Source organism: Carassius auratus, chromosome 28, assembly GCF_003368295.1.
Source record: "Carassius auratus strain Wakin chromosome 28, ASM336829v1, whole genome shotgun sequence".
Taxonomy (NCBI): Eukaryota; Metazoa; Chordata; class Actinopteri; order Cypriniformes; family Cyprinidae; genus Carassius; species Carassius auratus.
In genome coordinates this window covers 7,599,741-7,623,533 of record NC_039270.1, presented here as the reverse complement: position 1 = coordinate 7,623,533, position 23,793 = coordinate 7,599,741, and the positions used below count along the sequence as shown (strand labels likewise).

Below are 23,793 nucleotides of genomic sequence, written 5' to 3'. Positions count from 1 at the left end.
GCATTCCTCCTCACTATTTATGCATCTGTGATAAAGAGTCTGATTGTTCTAATGATTCCCAACCAAAGTGTGTACTCGGAAAGTTGTTGCTTTTGAGAATATCTCAAAAGCAACATCTTTCCGTCAGATTCAGCTCAGTTTTGTGTACACATTTCTCTCCAAAATATAGCTAATGTTAATGTTGATCAGATGTAGCTGCATGTCACAATCAAATTTTTAATGACATTTATACTATTTATGATAATGACTAATGAGTTGATCATGTGGCTGCAAGGCTTGCATAAGACAGAAGAGGTTGGGTAACACTTTAAAGCCATTATATGGCATAATAATGAATAAATCATGAGAATAAGCGGTAGGTCTGTGGGAAGAGTCATAAGTAATTTAACACCCCTCATCTCCACCCCCTTTAATACGGCTCTAGAGCTGCCCTGCCATTTCCTAAGAGCACATGAGACACAGTTTCACCATCCTCAGATGCGGTAAACAATCTGGTGTATTTTTTTCCAAAAGCATTAATCGCACAAATCCCGTTTTATGAGCTATTATATATATATTAAATAAACTATTATCCAGTATAAAATGAATGAAAGTGAAAAGTAGCTATTTTAAAAATCTATCTGTCTGTCTATCTATCTATTTTCATTATATATGTATGTGTGTGTGTACGATATGCTACTTTGAAACTTTTTTACCAGTGAAGTTTTACAAATAATTACAAAAATCTAAAACATATATATATATATATATATATATATATATATATATATATATATATATATATATATATATATATATATATTATTATTTTTTTTTTTTTTTTTTTTTTTCAGAGAAAGAAAGAAATAGTATTTCTTTCTAAAGGCACATCAGATGATCTTTGGATTATTACATATATAGCCTAAAAAAAACATTTTTTAACCGGGTACTCTTGGTATGAAGTGTCCTCTGAGAGCAGGTTTCTAGGCAGAGCTGACTGATGAATCGGGACATCAGGGTAGCAGTGATTTGGTTTCTGCCAGTGACGGGCTCGTGTGTCTCTTCTCGGAGCACAAAGGGTTAAATCAGACTGCCTGACTCTGCAGGCTCGAGCCGCCCTCCCTCCATCAGCCTCGTCCCTCGGCTCGCTTTACTGGGCTTTAACACGGGGCTCTGTATCAGCGAGGTTGGCGCCTAGCACTTTTTCTCGGGATATGTACCAATAACTCCTAACCGGATACTCCTCCACAAAGCGAAACAACAAAAACACGCAGGCGAAACTTTGAGGCGCATAACTGTGTCGAACGCCTGCTGCATTTGAGTCCAGATTTCCCAAACTCTCCACCCTGAAAACAAACATGCGGAGATGTCGAGAGGAGCACAGCTGCCGATAGGATCCCGAGGTTGGGACCTTTATGTCAAGCAATGAGAGGTAAGGACACAAAGGACGGTTTGCGGTCTCGGCTCTTTTCGGGTCAATGTGAGATTCCCAAATCTTGCTGTTATTATTCCAGCTGAGTCACGCGAGCAGACGTCGCCCTCTCCACGTTCAGCTCTCCTGCCGCAATACCGCATTCAGAGGATGCGAGCGAGCGTGCTAAAGCGCCTCTTTATCCCTGTCCCGAAGCATCGGACTGATTTTAAGGGTGTGATTTACCTTCCAGGTTAAAATCCTCAGTCAAACCCGCGAGAGGCAGATTTGAGCACGAGCTGGTCCTCCACCCGGAGTGAAAGTGGTTTTCTTCTGCTTAGTGAACTCGTTTACGAGAGAACAGAGATAGCCTATTTACATATTATTTATCTGAAATATAACGCGACGTGACGTTGCATTTACACAAAAGTAGAAACAAATCCATAGGCTACAACTTTTTTCGATATTCTGTTGGTAATTCAGTGAAGTTAGGAATATTTTCATTTTTTAAAAGATAATTGCCTTGCATTGTGCCAGTTGTATTTTAAAATAATAATAAAAAAGTATACTATAGAATCCCTTTTTAATAACTACTATACAAAAATAAATAAAAACGGGGTAAAAATTGATATAATTGCTTGTCATTACAGAATTGACTTCCTGATGATGTCATTATGGTGTAATTACGACAAAGCTTTTCGGTAATAAGCAGCAATTCAGACTTATTTTGTACAAAAGTTGTAGTTAAAGGTTTGTTAAGGGAAGAATTTGACCTTATAAGAAAGCGTGGCCACCTTTTCTAAAATATGTACTTCATAGTTCATTTATACTTACAGAATTAATTCCTAGTATTTAAATTTTTTTTAATACTTGATTATAAGCCAAATGTAAAGCTGACTATATATAAAGATCTTGTTTACACACACACAGCTTTTAACAAAGTATTAGTACAATGTTCAAAAAAAAAATATATATATATTTTTAAGCGATGACACACAGTAAAAGAATCTGAGAGGCGAGACTGACCCTATGTAAATGACCCCACTCTCTCTTATACTGATGTGTTTGTATTTGTGTGAGCGTTCAGATGGACGTGGGAACTCATTGTGTATTGTGCCCAGGTGCCAGCAGCGCTTGTTTTTGAAATCCCACCCTCTTTGTGCAGCACCGACTCTCAGCAGAAAAGTGAAGTTAATCAAACCTCTGTTATTGATTGTGGTCTAAACCCAGAGAGCAGAATGTGTCCCACATCAAGGTCATGGCCTGTGCACTATCACTGGTCTATGAAGCGTACGGCTTTGATGTGTGCCTGTCTTTTTTATTCAGGGTGTGGGCTTTGTTTATATAAAGTTATTAATAATTTTTCTGAGGAAGCCAACAGTGGCTCTATGGCTTTGCCATTCAAAATGCAATGCACAGAATTATGCAATGACGTGTGTTATCAACAACATAAAATAACAGTAATATTTCTAGACCAGTCTAGTAATAAAAATTAATCATTTTCGTTGGTTTGACTGATCAATCCCACACAGTCTCTCCACCAGAACGCAGTTAGATGATTTTTTCAGAGTATGTTTTACAACAAAATACTATTTCTGACTTTATTTACTTGTCTTAGTCTTATTTAGGCTACTTGCATATTTTCGAAAGTTGAAGAGAAAGTTGTTTGTACACCAATCTTCTTCAGTGTATGCTATTGTTATTAAAGTTATGTGGAAAGTAGTTTTTTTTTCTCTCCAGAGATGTTTCTTACAGTTTACAAATGTTATAAACTTCCCATTACAACTGAAAAAAGTAATATATATATATATTTATTTGTTTATTTATTTATATTTATTATTGTTTTTTGTTTTGTTTTGTTTAATGGGCCTCATTCATGAAACACCAGTTAAATGTTTGTACATTTTTTTTTAAATCTCTTCTTACCTATTAATTAATTGATTGCTAATGTTTTTATGAGTGTTTTATGTTTTTCAGCTCTGTTTTTAATTATTGAGACTCACTGATGCTGGTCGAATTGGAGTGATTTTATCAGACTTTATATATTTTTTTAAATGAAAGTGGCCTATGTCATTTTTCCACTTGGGTATTTTGCCAGTAGCAACTCCTGCAGCACTTTGTTGTTGATCAGGAATGTGTTGTTTGTGCAGTTTATATTGTCCATCATTAGTCAGTGTGTGCAGTGAGCGTAAACTGTGTCTTTAAAAATGGTGTGTGCTCTATTGTATGGCATGCGTTCGTCCAGTCAATGTGCATTTACACCACTGGTAGTTCCTGGAGTGCTGGAGTTAATATAGTCCCCAAAAAAGGTTTTCCAAGAACTACCATCGTTCCCAGTTCCTGCGGTGTGAACACGCTACTTCCGGCAATTGTTACAGGAACTCTGAAAGCATTCCTCATGTTGTGAAAGCCCCTTTCTTTTAGCAGGTGATGATACTATAGCTGTTTGTTTGATTAGCTGTGTCAGTGACCAGGAGGATGTTTCACTTGGTTAACTCCGTTTGTTCATGGTTACGGGTATTTTCCTCTTTCTATATTTGAGTTTAGACTGACAGCCTACATTATCCTGGATAATGTAATTTAATGTGCATGTAGTCATAACACTTGTGCCTAATGTGAATCTCAAGTTTTGCTAGTTCTAAAGTATTTGTATGAGGGAAAATGTGTGCCAAAGTTTTACTGGTCTTTTCTTTACACATGTCCCAAGTTTTTTTTTTTTTTTTTCAAACAAGTTTTACGTAAATACATCCTTGTCTAATTTGGGACAAACAGATAGGAAAGCTCTCCCCAAACTGGTGGTGGCTGGGTGCTGAGGTACTGAAATTACTTCAGCTGTTTGACTGAATGGCACACCTTTGAAAAGCACCTTCGACATCCAAGATTGTTGCTACAAATAGCTTAAATGTTAAAGACCAAAGGAGCAGAAGTGTCTTTCGGGATGTTTCTCTCAAGTCTGCGTTCCTCCTCAGCTGGTGCTCATTTCTTTGAAGACATGTTGAATGCAGGTGGTTTGTGTTATATTGCAGAGAGGAGCCGAGGTATGTGTTCTGATATCATATCAAAAGAACCTGTCAGCTGTCAGACAGTACCCTTGTGAAAATAAGTGCACTTAAATGTATTTTTAAGAAGCTGGAATTTCTTTTAATATAAATTGGAAAAAAAAGTGTACTTAAAGAGAAATATTTTCATGATTTTGTTTCTTAACAGTTAATAAGTACACTATTATAATGTCAAATTTAAAGTTTTAATCTAAATGAATTAATACTCTTTTGTCTTGCTTTCAAGAAGTACATTTAATGTGTTGAGAAACAAACTAAAGCACATGCGCAGTACTTGTTTATAATTTAACTTTAATGTGTTATGTGATATTACTTTTAAATGTAATTTATTTTAAGTGTACTAAATTGCAACTTGCAAATGTGTAATTCTAAATATATTTAATCGATGACAGACGTTTTAGTGTTATATCAAAGTATATTTAGTAGTGGTGGGCATAGATTCATTTTTAAAATCTAGATTAATCTCACTGTGATCTTGGAATTAATCTAGATTAAAATGGCTCATTTGAATTCTGCCGAAGACATTCAGAATATGTGTGCTACCCCAATAAAATAATGACTAAAAGTAAGTCTTTGAGAACGGGTTTCTCATGCCAGGTGGTGCATCACAAAGTACTAACTACTAAACTAATTGGAAATGTAATGGATTGCATTACAAATTACAATTTATGTATGTAATTTGTAATCAGTAACAGACAACAATTTGTAAGTCATCTAACCAGCACTGATATTAAGTAAGCTTTAGTGCACTTCTTTTTAGAAGGATAGGTTAGCCAAAAAGCTGCTGAATCCATTCAAATATGAGGTGCATGTTATCCAAAGACATCCAGGGAACCAATCCATTGAAATGAGTCATGTGTCTCTCTTTTTCAGGATAACAAAGCTGTAGATTTTGCTGGAGATTCCTGACCATTGCTTCTTGGTGGCACACATTGCATCCCATTTCTTCTCACCACAAACCGTCTTCATCCTCCTAAAACACCGTAGTCATCATGACGACCTCTTCTTTACGGCGGCAGATGAAGAACATTGTGAACAACTACACGGATGCGGAGATCAAGGTCAGGGAGGCGACCTCCAACGACCCGTGGGGTCCTCCGACCTCGCTCTTGATGGAAATCGCAGACCTGACCTTCAACGTGGTGGCCTTCACCGAGGTCATGGGCATCATCTGGAAGAGGCTCAATGACCACGGCAAGAACTGGCGGCACGTGTACAAGGCCCTCACTCTGCTGGACTATCTGATCAAGTCAGGATCAGAGCGCGTGGCCCAGCAGTGCAAGGAGAACATCTATGCCATCCAGACTCTGCGGGACTTCCAGTACATCGACCGGGAAGGGCAGGACCAGGGCATGGGCGTGCGGGAAAAGTCCAAGCAGCTGGTGGCTCTGCTCAGGGACGACGAGCGGCTCAAGCAGGAGAGATCGCAGGCGCACAAGACCCGTGAGCGTGTGACGGGAACCAGCAGTGCCATGGCTTATGGATCTTTACCACCTCCCTATCCGGGACGTCACACCGCTCAGCCCAACATGGAAGCAGTGTATGGGGAAGAGCACGGCAGGGTGAGGCACTCACCTTCCTCCTTCAACTGTGAGTATGACTGTTCATACTGCTTATGAATGACTGGGATAAATCATACACTTATGGTACAGTTGAATATTAAGTAATGCACAATCATTTATAGAGTTATTCTGTCATTAATTACTCCCCCTCATGTCGTTCCAAACCTGTATGACCTTTGTTCGTCCTCAGAACACAAATTAAGATATTTTTGATGAAATCCGAGAGCTTTCTGATTCAGTGTAGAAAGCAACGGACATGTTCGAGGTCCAGAAAGGTAGTAAGGACTTCAGTGAAATAGTCCATGTGACATCAGTGGCTCAACTGCAGTTTTATGAAGCTACGAGAACAGTTTTTGTGCTCAAAAATAACTATTTGCGGCACTCTCGTGAATAGTCACATGGAATATTTGACCAATGTCCTTTCTATATTTATTGACCTGGTAACGTTGCAGTAGCCTTGCTGTCTATGCAGGGTCAAAAAGCTCTCAGATTTTATCAAAAATATGTTAATTTATGTTCCAAAGATGAACGAAGGTCTTATGAGTTTGCAAGGAGATCAGGCTGAGTAATTAATGACAGAATTTAGATTTTTGGGTGAACTGTCCCTTTAACGTTGTCTTTTACTGTTTTTTTTAAAATATACTCTTGATGAGGTTTGTGTTGATCCAGAGGTTAAGCTTGTATTACAGTATTTACATATCCAAGTCAATACTGAAATGTTATCAGTAACATTATGATTAGATATGGCTGAAAATTATATATTTTTATGAAATCCAATAGCTTACCACATTAATTTTTGGGTGAACTAACCCTTTAAATATGGTAACTTGAAGTTTCAGTTTGCTTGCTTGATGTTGGAACTAATCTCATTGGAGTTACTGTGAAGTTCTTGAAGCGTCAAAGTTCTGGACAAATGGACTTTGATTGAAGGGACAGAAATCCCTCTGGTTTCATTAAGAAATCAGTTCTGAAGGGGAATGAAAGTTGTACAGGTTTGGAAGGACAAGAATGTTAGCAGATGATGACAGAATGTTCATTTTTGGATGAGTTATACCTTTAATGTTTGTCAGGAGTGAGCACACACTTGTTTCACTTCTCTGAAATGGATAGTACTTCATTCTTTCATTGACTGGGGTTTTCAAAATAGTTTTATAATCATTTAGCTGCTGAAGTGAACCAAGCCAATGAGTAACCCGCTGTCAATAGTGAATGTGAATGTGTACATACACTGTTTACATAGAGAGGTGCATCACACACAGCCTTGTGCTTTTAACCCTCATGCTTCAGTCATTTGGAAGGTCTACCGTCTCTTTTTGTGAGAATGTGATACAGTTTTAATATAAAGTGCCTCATGATGGTGTGGATGACTCCATATGGATCTGATCACTTAATGCATGTGTAGCTGTGGAGCGGATATGCATCTACATTCTTCCCAAGTTCAATCATTTACTCTCTCTGTGAGGCTCTTTGCTTACTATATGTTATTTTTTGAAGGCTTCAGGTTGATTTTTGTTTGCGGCTTTAAAGGCATATTTCACTCAGAAATGACTGTTCTGTCATGAACTCACTCTCATGTCTTTCCAAACTGTATCTTTCACCTCTTAGACTTAAAAATAAACGTTTTTGAAGAACTTTGTATGAGTAGTTGTTTGCCCTGATGCCTGGCTTCTTCAGTTTGGCCCTCAGTTTAGAAGCTGATAGCATATCAGAACTGTCAGAAATGCATCAAAGATGTTCCTCCTCTGCATACTTACAGAGAAAAACTTTTTTTTTTTTGACTCGTTGCATCCTTCACATATTTATAGAGCAGATATCCAGTATGCATGTGAGGAATGTGCCTCTACAGCATTTATCACTGCATTTACAATGAATCTACAGGGCTAAAATTACTAAATTTGGTTTTGGATTCTATCTAGGACTGTCCATTTAAAAGGCATTAGTCTGAATGTGTACACATAGACCAAAACTTAACACATGTCTCATGGCCTGCTCAAACAAACACATTTTTGATTACAAAATGAATTTCTATGGACTGTACTTTAGTGATAGACTTGAGCTCAGTTTATTAAATAAACAATATATATTGCAATATATTGGATATGTTGGAATAAGTCATTTTTTTCAAAGAAATTATTACTTTAAGCATGGATGCATTATACTGTATTTTTTAGAAGTGAAAGTAAATAAATTTATAACGTTGCAAACGATTTCTATTTCAAATAAATGTTTTTCATTTCTATTCATCAAAGAATCCTGAAAAAAGCATTACATCTTCCACAAAAATACTGAGCAGCACATTTTATTCCAATATATGCAGACTTGTAGTGCATAAGCATAAGAGCTATCAAAAACATTAAAAAAATCTTACTAACCTCAAACTGGTAGTGTATATGCCATAACATTATAATGATCAGCTTATCATTTCTAATTTGTAAAATGGTTATCTGTTTTTTAGGCCCTCTCTCGTACAGTACGACAGCCCACATATTTAGTTTCTACAAGGGACTTTTTGACATTCGTTGATCTACTGAAATCAAACCTTTGATGACACAAGGCGCAATGTGCTTTCACTTTTACTTTTTTTATTTGTCATGATGCCAGGTATTTTGGGAAAGTACAGGAATTTCCGAACCCGTGCTTCCATGGGTGCTTAATGAAATGTGTTAATGGTCACCGTTTTCAGGGTCAGATGGTCATGAGCCAGAGTAGATGATGGTAAAAGTTGACCTTATCTGTACATCAGTGCATTCCAGGCCAGACGCGCCATTCGGAGCCACTGTAGTGGAAATGATAGCAACTGGGAAACGGCACGGCCAGTTTCTGGTTCTTTCCAGTTTCTGGTCCAAGGCCGTGTTCACAGAGAAAGCAGGTCTATCTCTTTCTGAAATAAATACAGACAAGCATGTAATTCACAGTAAATAAATAAAACAACGGATTTATATAAAGATCAATGTACAGACAGAACAACAGCAAGCATAATTTCACATGCAACACCCATTATATTATAATATGACTTTAAGAACATTCATTGGCTTTTCTGAGTTAAATATTATGTTAAATTAATGTAATGTTTTCTTTGGCTGAAACACTGATTGAGTAATTAACATTAACATGAGTTGTACTGTTTCCTTCTAATGTTCATTTATGTTTATTTCATGCTGTAACTTGTAGTAAAGAGAAAGAGGTTATCGGTTCACATGACACTTGAACTGATGCGCTACAGCACTACGAGCACCAAAAAGTAGGATGGGGTAATTATAATGTAAGCCCCATCGCCCCATCGCTCCTCTCCTGCCCCACACAGACACCCCATTGTTTCACCAGCAGAGTCAGACAGGCACAGGAAAGCAATTCCTGCCCGGGCATGGAACAACAGTGATTTGGGCGCTTGATTAACATTCAGTGGTGGTGCCAGTCCTTTCTCATCCAAAGCAAGAGGTTGAATCAAGCATTTTCTCTTTTCTTCCTCCCAGCCTCCTCTTCCTCTCCTCATCTGGCCCCAGATCTGGAGCGCGCCCGGCCGCAGACGAGCGGAGAGGAGGAACTCCAGCTGCAGCTGGCCTTGGCCATGAGCCGAGAGGAGAGCGAGAAGGTGAGGCTCACACTCACTGTTACACACACACACACACCTAATACTAACTGCATTAGGGTCACTGGTTCCCCACTGGTTTTGCTTAAGGATGCATATTTGACATTGGATATCACATGGTACTAAACATATTTGGTAACACTTTTATTTTGTGTACCAGTTCTCATTGCTTATTAGCAAGTATATTACTAGTACTGTATATTGGGTGTTTATTAGTAATGATAAAGCACATATTAATTCTGCATGACCATATTTTAGATATATCTTTAATCCACCCCACCCCACACTTAAACTTAACAACCGCCTTAATAAAAATGAATAAGCGCCAAATGAGGAGTTTACTGAGGCATAAGTCATAGTTAATAGTCAGTTCATAGTGAGAACTGGTCTAAAACTGAAAACTGAAAAGGTTAGTCACTAGTACGTAGTTACTGACAAAGAAAAGCCACGCATTATGCTGTATGTTACAAATTTATAAATAAACTTGAAGTAACTGGGCTATCATCATGATCATGTTTAATCAGAAAACATAGTCAGAAGTCTTACCTTCGTCAGTGTTTTGGTGGAAAGGACTTTCAATGGAGGGACAGATCTCTCAGGTCTTCATTTGTGTTTGAACTATACATATAGTTTTGGAATGACATGAGGGTCAGTAAATAATTATATTTTTGGGTTAACAATCCCATGATAAAGATAGACCACTAAATCAAAATTGTACTTTTGTGGATTTTACACAAAAGTACATTAGGTCCATTGTAACAAATCAAATATATTTAGGATTTTTCTCGCAGGCATGAATAAAGGTGCTGTATTTAGGATTGACACCAAGAGGTTGAACTAGGTATTGCAGCCCAAATTCAAAATATTGGAGAACGGGCAGGTTGCCACATCTAAAGCACAAACAGGAACGAGCGCACTTGATGATGAATTCAATTAAATAAGCTGTGTTTTCCACCAACTGGCAACTCGGGGTGCCGAAATACAACTGGGCAAACTGGCAGTGGGCGGGTTTCACAAACCAAAACAAACACCGACATTTTGGCCCGGAACACACATTTTCAAAGTAGAATGACTGTAGCATTGTTTTTCAGATAAACAAGTATGTTAACTTAGCATGTTTCTTAAATATCTGCAAACATATTATGGTACTTTTATGCTTTAGTGGAGTCAAAAACTTACGTACCTTTACCGCTCCTTTAAATGATCTGTTTTTAATATTTCACCAGATTAGTCCCTCTTTTTTGTCCTCTTCCCATTATATCGCTTGCTTCCAAATAGAAAATCTAAAGTCAATTGGCTATTGCTTATGCAATAAGCAAGAATGAACACTAGCAGTAATAAGAAGCAGCAATTTCATGGGTCTTTAACACTTGAGAGTCTGTATGAAACGTTTCCTGTAGTCTGAGATCTTTGATTTAGTGAATTAAAATGGCCTTTTGTATTGTGCTTCAATGGAGATCACTTGTGTTTAATTAAAAGTTTGTAACAACTCATTATTTAGCTGGAGGCTTTAGTACAAGCACCAAATCTCCAATTAGCATGTGGGCTAATGATTTGTTTTTGTAGTGCACTTGAGGTGAGACCGGCATGCTGCTGTCTCCATTCTGCATTGTCCAGAAAGATCTTAGTCATCATCTGACAGTGTAGCCAGTGTGTGAAGAGAGCGCATTAGCATCCTCTCTCACTGCTAATGCATTTCTAAGTGAAGCCACAATGACTCCGAGTGTGTTACATTGATCCAGCGCTCATAAATGAGACAGAGTGGAGCTGCTCTCGTTCTCTTGATGGTTAGAGAACATGTGCTATACTTCAGTTTGAGATCCATCAGCCTGGTATTGGCTTTGGTAGCACTTTATTTTAATGTGTCCTTGTAACAGTGTAATAATACATTTAAGTACTGAGCAATATTAATTGACTAACCTCATTCCTCTTCTCCTCCAGCCGGTTCCTGCTGTGGATATCGATGAACAGACGCAGCTTCAGATCGCTATGAGTCTCAGTAAGGAGGAGGCACACAAGGTACTGCAATCCCAGAAGTCAGCGCTCCATCCTTCATCAATTGCCTGCCTGTGTGTTGTGAGTGACACTATCTGTATGTTGTGTGGTTGTCTCTCTGTAGCCAGCTCCTCCTCCTCCCGCTGCTGCTGTTCTGGACATGGACGAAGAGGCACAGCTACAGCTGGCCCTCACTCTCAGTAAAGAGGAACATCAGCAGGTACGACCCTGGATCACGAGCTGCACAGATGAACAGATATTGTTTGATGTTTCAAGAGATAGTGTCTCACATGTAGAAGTGCTATATTCATTAGAAGACTACCATGGGAGTGAAGATATTCACTAATATGAGATCTTCAATGGCAAATTTGTAAAGTTCTACCCTCAATTGTGGAGTTTTTATTGTGTGCTGTTATTTACAAAGCATTTTTGTATATTTATGTAGAAGTACACTTTAGCATGCACTTTAGCAAAATATACCCACTTTTGACCCACTTTCTATTTTCACTTTTCCACTTTCAATTTCTTTTAAATCTATACAAAGTACACTTTAAGTGTGTTATTACATAGTAATAAAGGTGTGCTTTCTTTAAGTACAAGTAAACGAAAACCTATTTCTGTTGAAACAAGACTTTTTGGATTTTAGAAATATTGAACCATTTTTAAGAAGGCGAATGTTGCCGCATAACAGGGCTGAACAGAAAGCAAGGAACAAATTCTACAGTTTCTACAAAATGCCTAGTGCTTTTCCCTCTGTTTTGTATTATGGTGCATTATTTATCTGAAATTCTGATGGACAAAAAAATGTTTACAAATACATATGTGCCTGTATCAGGTATGTTTACATTTTTTTTATTGTTGATGCATCAGTATTAACTCAAGGAGACAAAAATGGCCATACTTCAGTGTTTTAGCCCTTTCAATTTCATACAGTTGCATAGTTTTTTTTTTACCAAAATGTTATTTTTCTATGAATCTCACAAGTAGCCTCGAGCAGTCATTTTATGATGGAATCAGATTTTCCTTTCCTTTGAACTCAATGTACTTTGAAATCATGCTGTCATTTTTAGAACTCGCAACATTCTTCCAAACCAAAAGAACCATTTATTGAAACTAAACTGCCAAAATGACTTGTTCTGAAATCCTTGAGCTGGCCATTTATTTATAGTGTCCAAAAGAGGACAAGTGGCTGGTTTTTCAGGCAGTACATATCTGTACTTTTGAGATACAGCCTCACATTTTCCTATCATGCTGTCTACTCCGATATCTTCATCTGTTCGTTTTTTTTTTTTCGAGGCAGCATTACATTAAATGAGTTTATAAATAATAAATAGTTTTCAACTCACGATTCCGTTTCTATTGAGAAAAAAAGCACTGTAGTTATTAAATATTAATTTGGTTAATGATGGTGTGTCGGAAGTGAATTGAGTCCAGTCCAGACCAGTTTCTTCAGGAAGTGATTTCATACTAAAACACTAGCTGTTTAGTCACTAACTGGCTGGGCAGCAAAACCATATTCAGTAAATATGAAATAAGCAGGATACATAGTATCATTTCTGATACAAGAAGAGCTGTTGAAAATAAAAACTGCAGTTAGTTTGTCCCTGGTTGTATGTAGCACCTACAGCTCTGCATATCACATCAGGAAAGCAACCTTCATGGTCATTTTCTTCTGATTCTATCAGTTTTAACGGTGTATTTCACTGCGGATTGTTTTGTGGAGGATGAGGGAGTTGACAACAAACTTGCATTTTACCAAAAGGAGTACAGAAGAAAAACAAATGGCTTGAAAAAGGCCATAGAAAACTAAATGGCCATATATAACTAAATTAAATAATGAAAAAAGTATAACAGGATGAACTCTGAGACGTCTTCTATGTCTGTTGGTTTCTAGGAGGAGCGAAGCCGGAAGGGAGACGAGTCGTTGCTCCAGAAAGCACTTGAAGAGAGCAAACGAGAATTGGAGGCCAAAGGGGGAAGAGTATGAGACTTTTAACATGTTCGCTATTAGTGGATTGACAAATCATGTGTAGCCATTTTTTACTGTAAATAAGAGGAAAGAGATAAAACCAGACATTGACACAGACTGATACAGTGAGGTCTGGACCACCATTCTGCTTCTCTTGTCAAAAATGTTAATCACTACTTGAGAAGACTTAATGTGCTTTGGCCCGTTAATTGAGGCTGGTTAATTTTTAGCTTGTCACAATTTCAATGCACTGTACTGCAGTTAAATGTCCCCACTGCAAGGTTTCTGTGAACGCTTGCCGTATTGACCTAAAAAATCCTTTTGAATGTGCTGAAAGTGCTTTCCTGTCCTCTCCTTTGGCAGTCGGCCATGCTGGATCTTGCAGATATTTTTGCTCCAGCTCCTGATGTGCCCTCTGCTGCCGATTCTTGGGATTCGTCCGGAGGCCAAAGTGGCTTAGCCCAGGCTGGTCCTCTGAGGTCTGACCCCTGGGATAGTCTGGGTAAGCTCATATGATTGTACACTATATCAGCAGTTTGCACTCTTAAACATTAAAGGTCCACCAAGTATTTATTTTAGACAGATATGTTGAAAATAATGAGGGGCTTTTATTCTATGTAATATTCTACATAAGATGTTGCTTATTATGGTGGCTGCCTTGTTGTGAACTTACGATACCAAAATGAGTTTTTTAGCCACACCAACCAATGGGGTTTAAACTCAGGTTGCCAGGATAATGCAATATGATCTTTATTTTGATTTAAAATGACATTTTTGCCTTAAATATTTTTGCTCAGGTTTTTTTGTCAATCGTCACATAATAGAAATCATTTTTTTCTCATATCCGTAAAAGCCGCTGGCAAACTGGAGTAAGAATTCATTTACTTGTCATAGCCAGTTTTTACTTGCATTTGGACTCTTTCAGTTTTCAGAAGAGATGAATCATGGATGACGAATCCGCCTGTGAATAGAGATTAGTATAGGCGTTCCTCAATGACGCTGGGAACCAAAAATGTTTGCTTCAACTATGCCAGTGGCTCTTAACCTATTTTACTCAAAGGCACCCAGATATATTAAGGATTCTTCTGCTATAATGAGCTTGGCTGCTCATTTTCAAACTTTATGTGTACAGAAACTAGAATCATTAAAATTCATAATTACACTTTTAAACTTTTTATTACCGAATAATTTTAATAGTATACTTTCCTAGTTTGGCATAACAGATTTTTACGCTCAAATAGCAATTTCTACCCAGTAAAAGATATAATACGGCAGGTGGCAGTAGTCTGTTTATAATTGACAAATTTATATGCATTTGGATATCCAGGTTGTCCAAGATCAAGTTAAAATGGCAGTTAGTAAGAAAACTAAAATCAGAAACATGGTTACATCTTGTTTTTAGGTGTTATAGGTTATTTTAAAATAGGAATGTGTAAAACTAGTTAATTAGTTGACCGAAGTCTGCTATAGACTTTGGAAACACTAGTCATTTACATTGCATTACATGGGTGCTTAAATGTTATTTTACAAAATCATTTAATTTCATCTCAGCTTGCATGCATGTTTTACACATCAAGCTTTCCTTGCTATTTCACTGTCGGCCATGTGTCATGTGCATGGGTACTTTTTAAACACTTTTCAAACCTGGACACACAGGATTCTGACTGGAGATTAATGTGTTTCAGCATGACATTCCATGAATTTCATTCATAAATAAAGTAAGCTACTTCAAATGGTTTGGAAATACAAGACCGTCTTCTACTGGTGTGTTAGACTGGTCATTTACAAAAGTTCAGCTTAAACATTTATGAAATTAGTCATCTTTCACATCCCTATTTTAAACCTTGTTTTGTCTCATAAATATTAATCCATTATTCGTCCCTTTAGTAGTGTGCTTGGGCCCTCTAGTGGATGTCAGACACTAGGCTGAGAACCACTGATCCACACTGATGTGTGTCAGTATGAAGTCCAAGACCACTGTTGTTTTGGCCAATGAAACACAAACAATAAATTACTTGGTGCACCTTTCCAGCAATATTGCCTTAATAATACTGCATTATTGATGTGAACGGCACACACCTGCTGGATTGTGTTGAAGGAGAACCCAGCTCTTTAAGCCGTCAGCATGGAAGCCCGTGGATGGCACCGCCGGCATCCAGTGTTCGTTCCCAGCCTTGGCCTCAGCGACAGCCAAATCCTGACCCATGGGACGCCCCTCAGAACGCCCCGATCCCTGTGTCCATGAATCAGACCTGGATGTCCCCTGCACCTGGTACAAACTTCAGCTTCTAGATATCAGTGTAGATTATAACTAAAGATGCTACATATACTAAATACACTAACTGAAGATGCTGCTGATTCTGTAGAAGTCCAACCGTTTTAGATTTGATGTTAATTCTGTAGGAACTGGAGTGGACCCCTTTTCTCCCCTAGTAGCAGACAAACAAGGATCTATTGGCCCTCTCAAAACCCCTTCCCCTCGGGCAGGAAGTCCCTCAGGCAATCACAATGACTATGTTCTTCTTAACTGATTTTTCTATTTATTTTAATATATTAATATTAATAATCACTTATCGCTATTGTAATATGTATTTTTTTCCTTTTATAGATTTTGTGAACAGTTTGATTTTATGTCATACAGAAATATTTTATGTTTACTATTCAAAAGTTTGAGGTCTACAATTTTTTTTTTATTCTGGAAAACCACATAAAGTTGATTAAAAAGACATTTACAATTTGAAGCAGCTGACTGATAATAAGAAATGTTTCTTGAGCAGCAAATTAGCATATTAGAATGATTTCTGAAAGATCATGTGACTCTGACTGCATCACATGAATAAATTACATTTTAATATATATTTAAATAAAAAAATCAGTTATTTTAAGTTGTAATATTTGCAGAATATTACCGTTTTTACAGTATTTTTGAGTGAATAAATGCAGCCTTGGTTAGCATGAGAGACTTATTTCAAAAACATAAAAAAATGGAAAATTCCCCAAACTTTTAAATGGTAATGTGCATTTGTGTTATATACTTTTTTATATTTTTTTTCTTCAAATTTTTAGCTCATTACTTTTGTTTAATTCATATTTTTAGATGACAATCTTTTTGACGAGGCTATGGATGGAGGTCAGGCAAATATAAATGGTCACAGTAGTCCTGAGCATTTTGATATGTCTTCCCTTGGCCGCGGTCTACCAAAAACAGCTCCTCGCACCTGCAGTACTCCCGAGGCATTTCTGGGCCCCACCGGAGCTTCACTCGTCAACCTGGATTCTTTGATTCCCTCCAACCCTCCTTCCAAGAACTTCAACCCGTTTTTATCAGGTCGGCACGCATCATTATCAAACTTCATGTTGTCATGTGTATCTAAATCCATAACATTTGAACTGATTGCAGACTCTTTCCCATTTAGGAATAACTGCTCCATCGGCCTCTAATCCATTCCAACAGGAACCGGCCCGTCTAACACTAAATCAGATGCGCCCCAGCTCCACATCTCCTGTTCCCACATCCCTCCCATTTAATGCCTCTCTGCCCATGGCTTCCAGCAACCAGCCCAGCTCCCTGCCTACTACCTTCACACAGTCTGCGCAGGTCCCGCCGCTGGTCCCCGGACACCTGCCGCAGCCGCTGCTACCCCTGTCTATGACATCCACGCGTGGAGATCCAGACCAACACAATCAGAACCCGTTCCTATGAGCAGACCCAAACAAGCTTTTAAAATGACAATTTAACCACCGACTTGACTTAAAACTGGAACACATTTTTGCATATCTTTGCTTATTTCACAGTTTTCCTGGTTTTGCTCTATGCAGTCACTCGTAAGAGGCGTTCACACATATAGTGGTTTCCAGTGACAAAAATCTGTCATTTTCAACAATGGTTACAAATGATGAAGCGATGTGGCCGTATACTGTGATGTGACAAAGTTGAGAAAAGTTCAGTATTATGCAAATAAGCGGTCATGTAATGTGGAGACCAGCAGTCACTGGTGTACATGTGATCCATCTCCTGTGAGATACTGTAGTGAGATTCAATAAGATGTAGAAACTGCTTAAAGTCCAGACCCACCAAACTGACATTGAAGAACTAGTGGCAAAAAAACAACAACAACAACAAAAAAAACACAATTCCTTTTGTTAAGTCCTAGACGCACCAAGCCAATGCCAAAGAACTAGCATTGAAAACCAACTGTGTTGACGTCTGCGTTGTGCTTGAACTTATTATGAAGTATCTCCACACCAGCAGGTGGCAGTAGTCTGTATTTATCATTCAAAGAAAAAAAAACTGGAAGAGCTACTGCTGTTAATGTACAAACCTTAAACAAAGGCTACTGTATGTGCCCTCCTAACATTGTCGTTTGCTTGCCTTCATCACATTAGTTTTTATCTCATGCATTTCATAACGCGCAAATGGCCAAAATCCGTCAACGCCAGAAATTAAATTTAAACATAAATGTATATATCGTAATATACACAAATATATTAAATTCTTACATTGTGAAATGTGTTAATTTGAAAATTATAGGGATAGGTTAAGGTTAATTTCTCACCTTAATGCTGTCCGAACCTGTAAGACCTTCGTCCATCTTCAGAACACAAATTAAGATATTTTTTATGAAATCCGACAGCTTTCTGACCTTCCCATAAACAGTAACACAACTGACACGTTCAAGACCCAGAAAGTTCGTAAGGACATTGTTAAAATAGTAACTCCCGTATGAAGCCACGAGAATCCTTTTTGTGCACAACAGTAATAAAAAAACAGTAATAACGACTTTATTAAAAAACATCTTAACTTGTGTTCTGAGGATGAACACATTTTTTACAGGTTTGGAATTACATGAGGGTGAGTAATCAATGACAGGATTTTCATTTTTGGGTGAACTATTCTGTTAATTTCAGCTGTATAGTAGCTTTACAACAGTGCCTCCATTGTTCAGCGACATTTAATTAAATGTTGATTCAATGATATCGCAAAAAAAAAAAAAAAAAAAAAAAAACAAAGCCAACAGACACTCATTGATGACCTGACATTGGGCAATGGCTTGGTGTGTCACAGATATACTTCAAATCGGAATCAAAAGACAAACTGGTGTCATTTTAAACAAAATCAGGACTAAAAACCAGTTAGAAAAAACACATTTAAACTTACATTAGTTCATGGCAATTACGTAATAAGTGGCTCCGCCGTCGTTGACATGGATATCTTCTCTGGTTCATCTCTTCTGCTCAGTCCATCAAGGTCAGACGTCCATTGCTAAAAAAAATCTTGAACACACTGGAGATCTGCGTTACAGTAAAAAATGAGTTGAAAGCGTGAAACAAATATTTACATATTCATCTAAAGGCACTCTAAAGCATGGTTGGCATTTAGCATGTTCCCTAACTCAGGTAATTTCAAATGTCTTTTTAAGAGAAGAACGGAAAATACCTTCGATGTGAGTATATCAAAGGCCTTTAAAGGGTTTAAACACTTTACTGATCCTACGTCTCATTTGTAATCAGATTTTCAAAAGATTTGGCCAGTTGTTCAGCCCACCAATAACCTCCAGCAATAAGAACATCCACAGCGACCGCCAATACATCCACTCGACGACCTCCGGTCATAAAATCACTGTATGTGTGAACGCATTTGAACTGTAGTCATATGTTTGAATGTCAACTATGCATTACATGGCAATACAGATCGATGTCAGCTTTATAAGAAATGACAAATACATTGCACAATTTAAAGGTTAAGAATATTTAATCCAACTCCAACAGCATCAGTGTCGCCTTTTAAGTATTATAATAGTTTTTGGAAATGATAACACACTTGTTACTCGTACCATAAAACCCAGTACATAACCAAGCACAAGTCCAAAGCCTCTCATACAGTTTCATCATATTCTCTGATTTCTTGAACCAATTTCTAGCCTTGCTTTAGTGTCCCTTTCTTGGTCTGGAGTGTCTGATGACTTTCAATGATGTCCTTTTATTTTCTTGACTGGTATCTGTGAAATCCTGATGGGTCACCGACACCAGAATGACAGATAAAAGCGACTAAGATTTTATGGCCAATAATTTAAGCAGTAAAATTTCAAGTATAAATAATGATTTTTTAATATTGGGCAGTGACTGTTGAATGAATAGACTTCCAGCAAGAGAATGTACTTCCCGTGGTGTTCAGACTGAACTGATGCCACATACTAACAGAATGTAATAATGTGAGACTGTTGCACATGTTGCTCATCAAATACAAGGATGAAGATGAGAATGAATCACATGTCTGGTTTGTGTTTGTTTATGGTTCATGATGTGCTCTACGTCTGGATGGCTTTTTCTTAAGTATATGAAAACAATGCTAGTCAAATATTTGGATGCTCATAATTTATTCATTTTTCCACATTTTAGAAAACTATGAAATAACACAAATTGAAGAATGGATATTGTGTGACCAAAATGTCTCATATAGTCTACACTACACGTCATAATCACACAGGGATATTACACAGGTTTGTATTGTGTTGTAAACATGCAGTGGACAGACTTTGACCCTTTTGCTTTGTCTTGCACCGATCTAATAACATGACACTCAAATTAAAATCTGCTGAACTTTTATAAAACAAATCTCTAGATATCACCCCCCCCCCACCCACACACACACATTTGTCTGCCCTGTGTGATGTTTTTTCTGTTGTTTCTCTTTGTAAACATGCTCTAGAGTCTAGACTGAAGGTTCCCTAATTAGGGTCTGCGGGCCAAGCTTATAAGTCATAAGAGTCTTTTTAACATTTATTTTTGCATCGAGATGTAGAGAATATAACTGAATATGATTTTAAAAAAATAATAATACTTGGAGTGCTCAATAAAAAAAAATATTTTTGGTCACTCTTAGTAATCTATTTGGGCTCTTCTGCTTTGGTTTTTCTACGCAAAGATGTGCTAGATTAATGTTTACTTGTGTCTTTTTGAGCATCTAACCCATGACATAGTTCTGGTCCTTGATTCTGACTGGTTGAGCCACATTTGAAGCTGTTGTAAAATACTCTACAAACATACATCTATTTGTTTACGTTTGTGTGTTGCTTGGCAACCACTTTGATGCAACCACAACAGTTTCTGAGGAACTACATTGTTTGGCGGAAGAATTATTTTTTTTAATTAATATCATTACACTTCATTTGCTTCGTTTTATTTTCTGAAACCTTGCTATGAATATGGAACAACCGTTTTATAAAAGCAATAATCCGTGTGAAGCCGTGGTTAACAAAATATTTACAACAGCTAAGAGAATGCTTCGTGTCGTGCCTACACAATGCCATTAGCTGTTATAAATGTAAACCACAGCTTCTTGGGGCTTAATGCTTTATTATAGGTCTTTCTTTTTATTTCCCCATTCCACTGACTACATCTCACATGAACGGCTGCTTATAGTTTAGATTCTTTATCTTGAAGAAACGCATTCCTGCACTTCAAACTAAACTTTACTATAGATTTTGGAACAATTCTTCCACATAAACTGTTAACCAGCGCACAGGAAGTCATACAGGTTTTTAATGACATGACGGTCATCAAAAGTTCTCCAGTTCTACTACATTTTTTCACAGCTGTTTCTCAGATTAGTGTGTTTGCACAAACATGTGGCGTGGGGCCGAGCTGAGCTCACAGCGCTGAGAGGACTGAACATCAAGTGTATCGTCACATCACGTCTGTCTGATTTAATATTAGTTCTCATCTATCCTGTATCATGAGAGCGGTGTGAAAACAGCCAGCTGAGCAGCTCCTGAAGGCCCTGTCCGGAGCGAGCGCTGGTCTCTAGTGTTGAGATCGACTGAGGCGCACTTCTAATGATGTCATCCATCCTGAACAATGCCTTCAGCTCCACCAGAGACATGGTGCAAGGAAGATCCCTGAGGAAAGAAGTGGAGTGAGGAGCGCTGGATTCACTCAGTTAAATCAACAAGAGTGAGCGAGAGTGGAGTCAGCTGACCTCTTGTTGAAGAGTACGAGTACAGCAGCAGACTGCAGCGGCTCGGCAGAGAGAACAGACAGCAGCTGGACACAAGACGACGAGATCTGGACGGTGTTGACACTGTCCACCACAAACTGAAATGAGTGAAGAACAAACATCAGACATGAAGAGAAACATGATCGCATTGTAAATGTACTTATAGTCTCTCTCAAGGACTCCTTAAAGAAGAGAAGAGAAATACAGACAAACCTACAAATAAAGTCCAACAAATAAAGCCATTGTCTTCTGCCAAAAATACATTTCCTCTTATATTTTCATTTTTTTTTACTGTTTTTTTTATTTATATATAAAACACTTTCTTCCTGTCACAATATAAATTTTCTGCGTCTTGTTTAACTTAATATTTCCTTATTTTATTCATTCTTTTTCTTTATATTGTAGAGGGTCAAAGCAGAGAGACCTTCTCTTGTAAAGCAAACACAAAATGAACTGCTAGCTGATGGAGAGCTGATGTATTTCTGACACTCACTATAACAGATCTGCAATCTGAGTAGTATTTTGGCCAAATGGGCCCCATACAGCCCCCCAGCTCTCGAACCGTTATCTTCCTCTTCCGGAGTGTGAGGTCTGTGAGGTTGGTGCCGACCTAAAAATACAAAACAAAACAAAAACACACAGGTTTAGTTAGCTATATCACCGGGACATTACAGATAGTTATAGATTTTATAAACTAATCCCATCCCACACACGAACCCTAACCCTCACACAAGACGCTCTGCATTTTTACTATTAAAATAAAGTTGTTTACTTGATGTTTTATGCCAGTTTTACAAATGAAGACCAGAAAACGTCCCCAAAGGGAGGTTTCTGGAGATTTTGTCAGGTTTAACTCGTTTTTGGGTACAGATTTGTCTCCAAAATATGGTTAAGGTAGGCACACACAATATTAATCTTTATGACATCTTTTTAGTCAACTTGAATCTTTTTTTGTGTGCAAAATCTTACAGTTAAGATGACAATGTACTAAAAAAACCCTATATGTATTAATCCTGGTACCATGTTTACCGACTATTAAACTAAATTAAATAAAATAAATCCTCCAGACTCCTCAGTTGCAGTGTTTCTCAACATGTGTTTAACTGCAGATCCACAGTGTGTTATATTTGATCTTATCCCCAGTCTGTTGTATTCGAGCAGTCAGACTTGATCTTATGTGGTGTGTGTGATCTCAGAAGAGCTCTGTCCTGCTGACAGTAACAGAGTAACAGTAACAGTGTTATTGAGCAGGACCCCGCAGAAGCAGCTCACCGTGGGCAGCGTGACGGGCGCTTCACCCAAATCCTCCTGTGCACCCATCTGACACAACTGTTAGTCCAGATAAAGAAGACACACTCATGACAGCAGATCAACATCTTAATAACACCTGCAGCACAAACTGAACTGAACTAAAGATACATTAAGAGAAGCACAACATTAAGTCAGTGTGACTCAATCAGCTGCTGAAGGATATTCTGTAGTCGCTTCAGTAAAAGCGTTTTTCCTGCTCCAGACGCACCGAGCAATAAACACATCGCAGCGATCACTTCCCCTGAAGTTACTTCATCAAAACGCGATCACAGATTTCTGTTTTAAAAATGACTGACTCAGAGCATTAAATGGATCGAGTTCCTGTGTCGCCACGACAACGACGTGTTTACACAATAAAAGTCTCCATGCGTCACTTCTCTGTCAGTGATTGGCGCCCTCCAGTGATCTGAAGAAGACCGACTCTGTTCAAAAGTTACAATTAGTCTGAGGAAACTACGCAGTAAACTCTATTATTGTTAAAACAGTATGCAACACCAGTAGCAATATACAGTTTTTATAATTGTTTAATAATGTTTTTTTTGTAATCGTTTTTATACTGTAGAAACTGTACATTCTATCGCCCTACACCTACCCTAACCCTCACAAACTTTGTGCATTTTTACTTTCTCAAAAAAAAAAAAAAAAAAATTCTGTATGATTTATAAGCGTTTTGAAAAATGGGGACATGGGTTATGTCCTCATAAGTCACCATCTCCTTGTAATACCTGTGTCATACCCATGGGCCATGTCATTATACAGAGTTATACAGTGTCCTGAGATGTCACAAAAACAAGAGCGCACACACACACAAGATAGTTTTGGATAATGACATTTATAGTTGTATGCAAATTGTGAGGTTTCTCTGTTCTCATTATTTATGGTCTTACAGTCCTGCAGGTGCTCTGGAGTTTAGTGGTGCTCA

General features: G+C 37.9%; 2 protein-coding genes across 4 annotated transcripts; one reads left to right on the top strand and one right to left on the bottom strand.

Annotated features, from left to right (window-relative positions):
* The first annotated feature begins 1,111 nt into the window (after positions 1-1,111).
* Positions 1,112-18,570, top strand: epn3a (epsin 3a). Of its 3 annotated transcripts, XM_026207495.1 has the most exons (11): positions 1,112-1,411; positions 5,323-6,039; positions 9,485-9,603; positions 11,542-11,619; positions 11,720-11,815; positions 13,490-13,576; positions 13,928-14,066; positions 15,663-15,836; positions 15,968-16,063; positions 16,662-16,892; positions 16,981-18,570. In XM_026207495.1, the coding sequence occupies exons 2-11, from the start codon at positions 5,442-5,444 to the stop codon at positions 17,265-17,267; spliced, it is 1,905 nt and encodes a 634-aa protein (XP_026063280.1). In that variant the 5' UTR covers positions 1,112-1,411; positions 5,323-5,441; the 3' UTR covers positions 17,268-18,570. The 3 variants fall into 3 exon arrangements, with proteins under 3 accessions (XP_026063280.1, XP_026063281.1, XP_026063282.1); XM_026207496.1 differs by lacking the exon at positions 15,968-16,063; XM_026207497.1 differs by lacking the exons at positions 15,663-15,836; positions 15,968-16,063.
* Positions 18,571-19,297: 727 nt separating this feature from the next.
* Positions 19,298-23,216, bottom strand: arl16 (ADP-ribosylation factor-like 16). Its single transcript, XM_026207498.1, has 5 exons — positions 23,035-23,216; positions 22,833-22,891; positions 22,054-22,170; positions 21,543-21,658; positions 19,298-21,462 (listed from the first exon to the last, which is right to left on the bottom strand). Exons 1-5 carry the CDS (start codon positions 23,093-23,095, stop codon positions 21,288-21,290), a joined length of 528 nt encoding a protein of 175 aa, XP_026063283.1. The 5' UTR covers positions 23,096-23,216; the 3' UTR covers positions 19,298-21,287.
* Between the last annotated feature and the right edge of the window lie 577 nt (positions 23,217-23,793).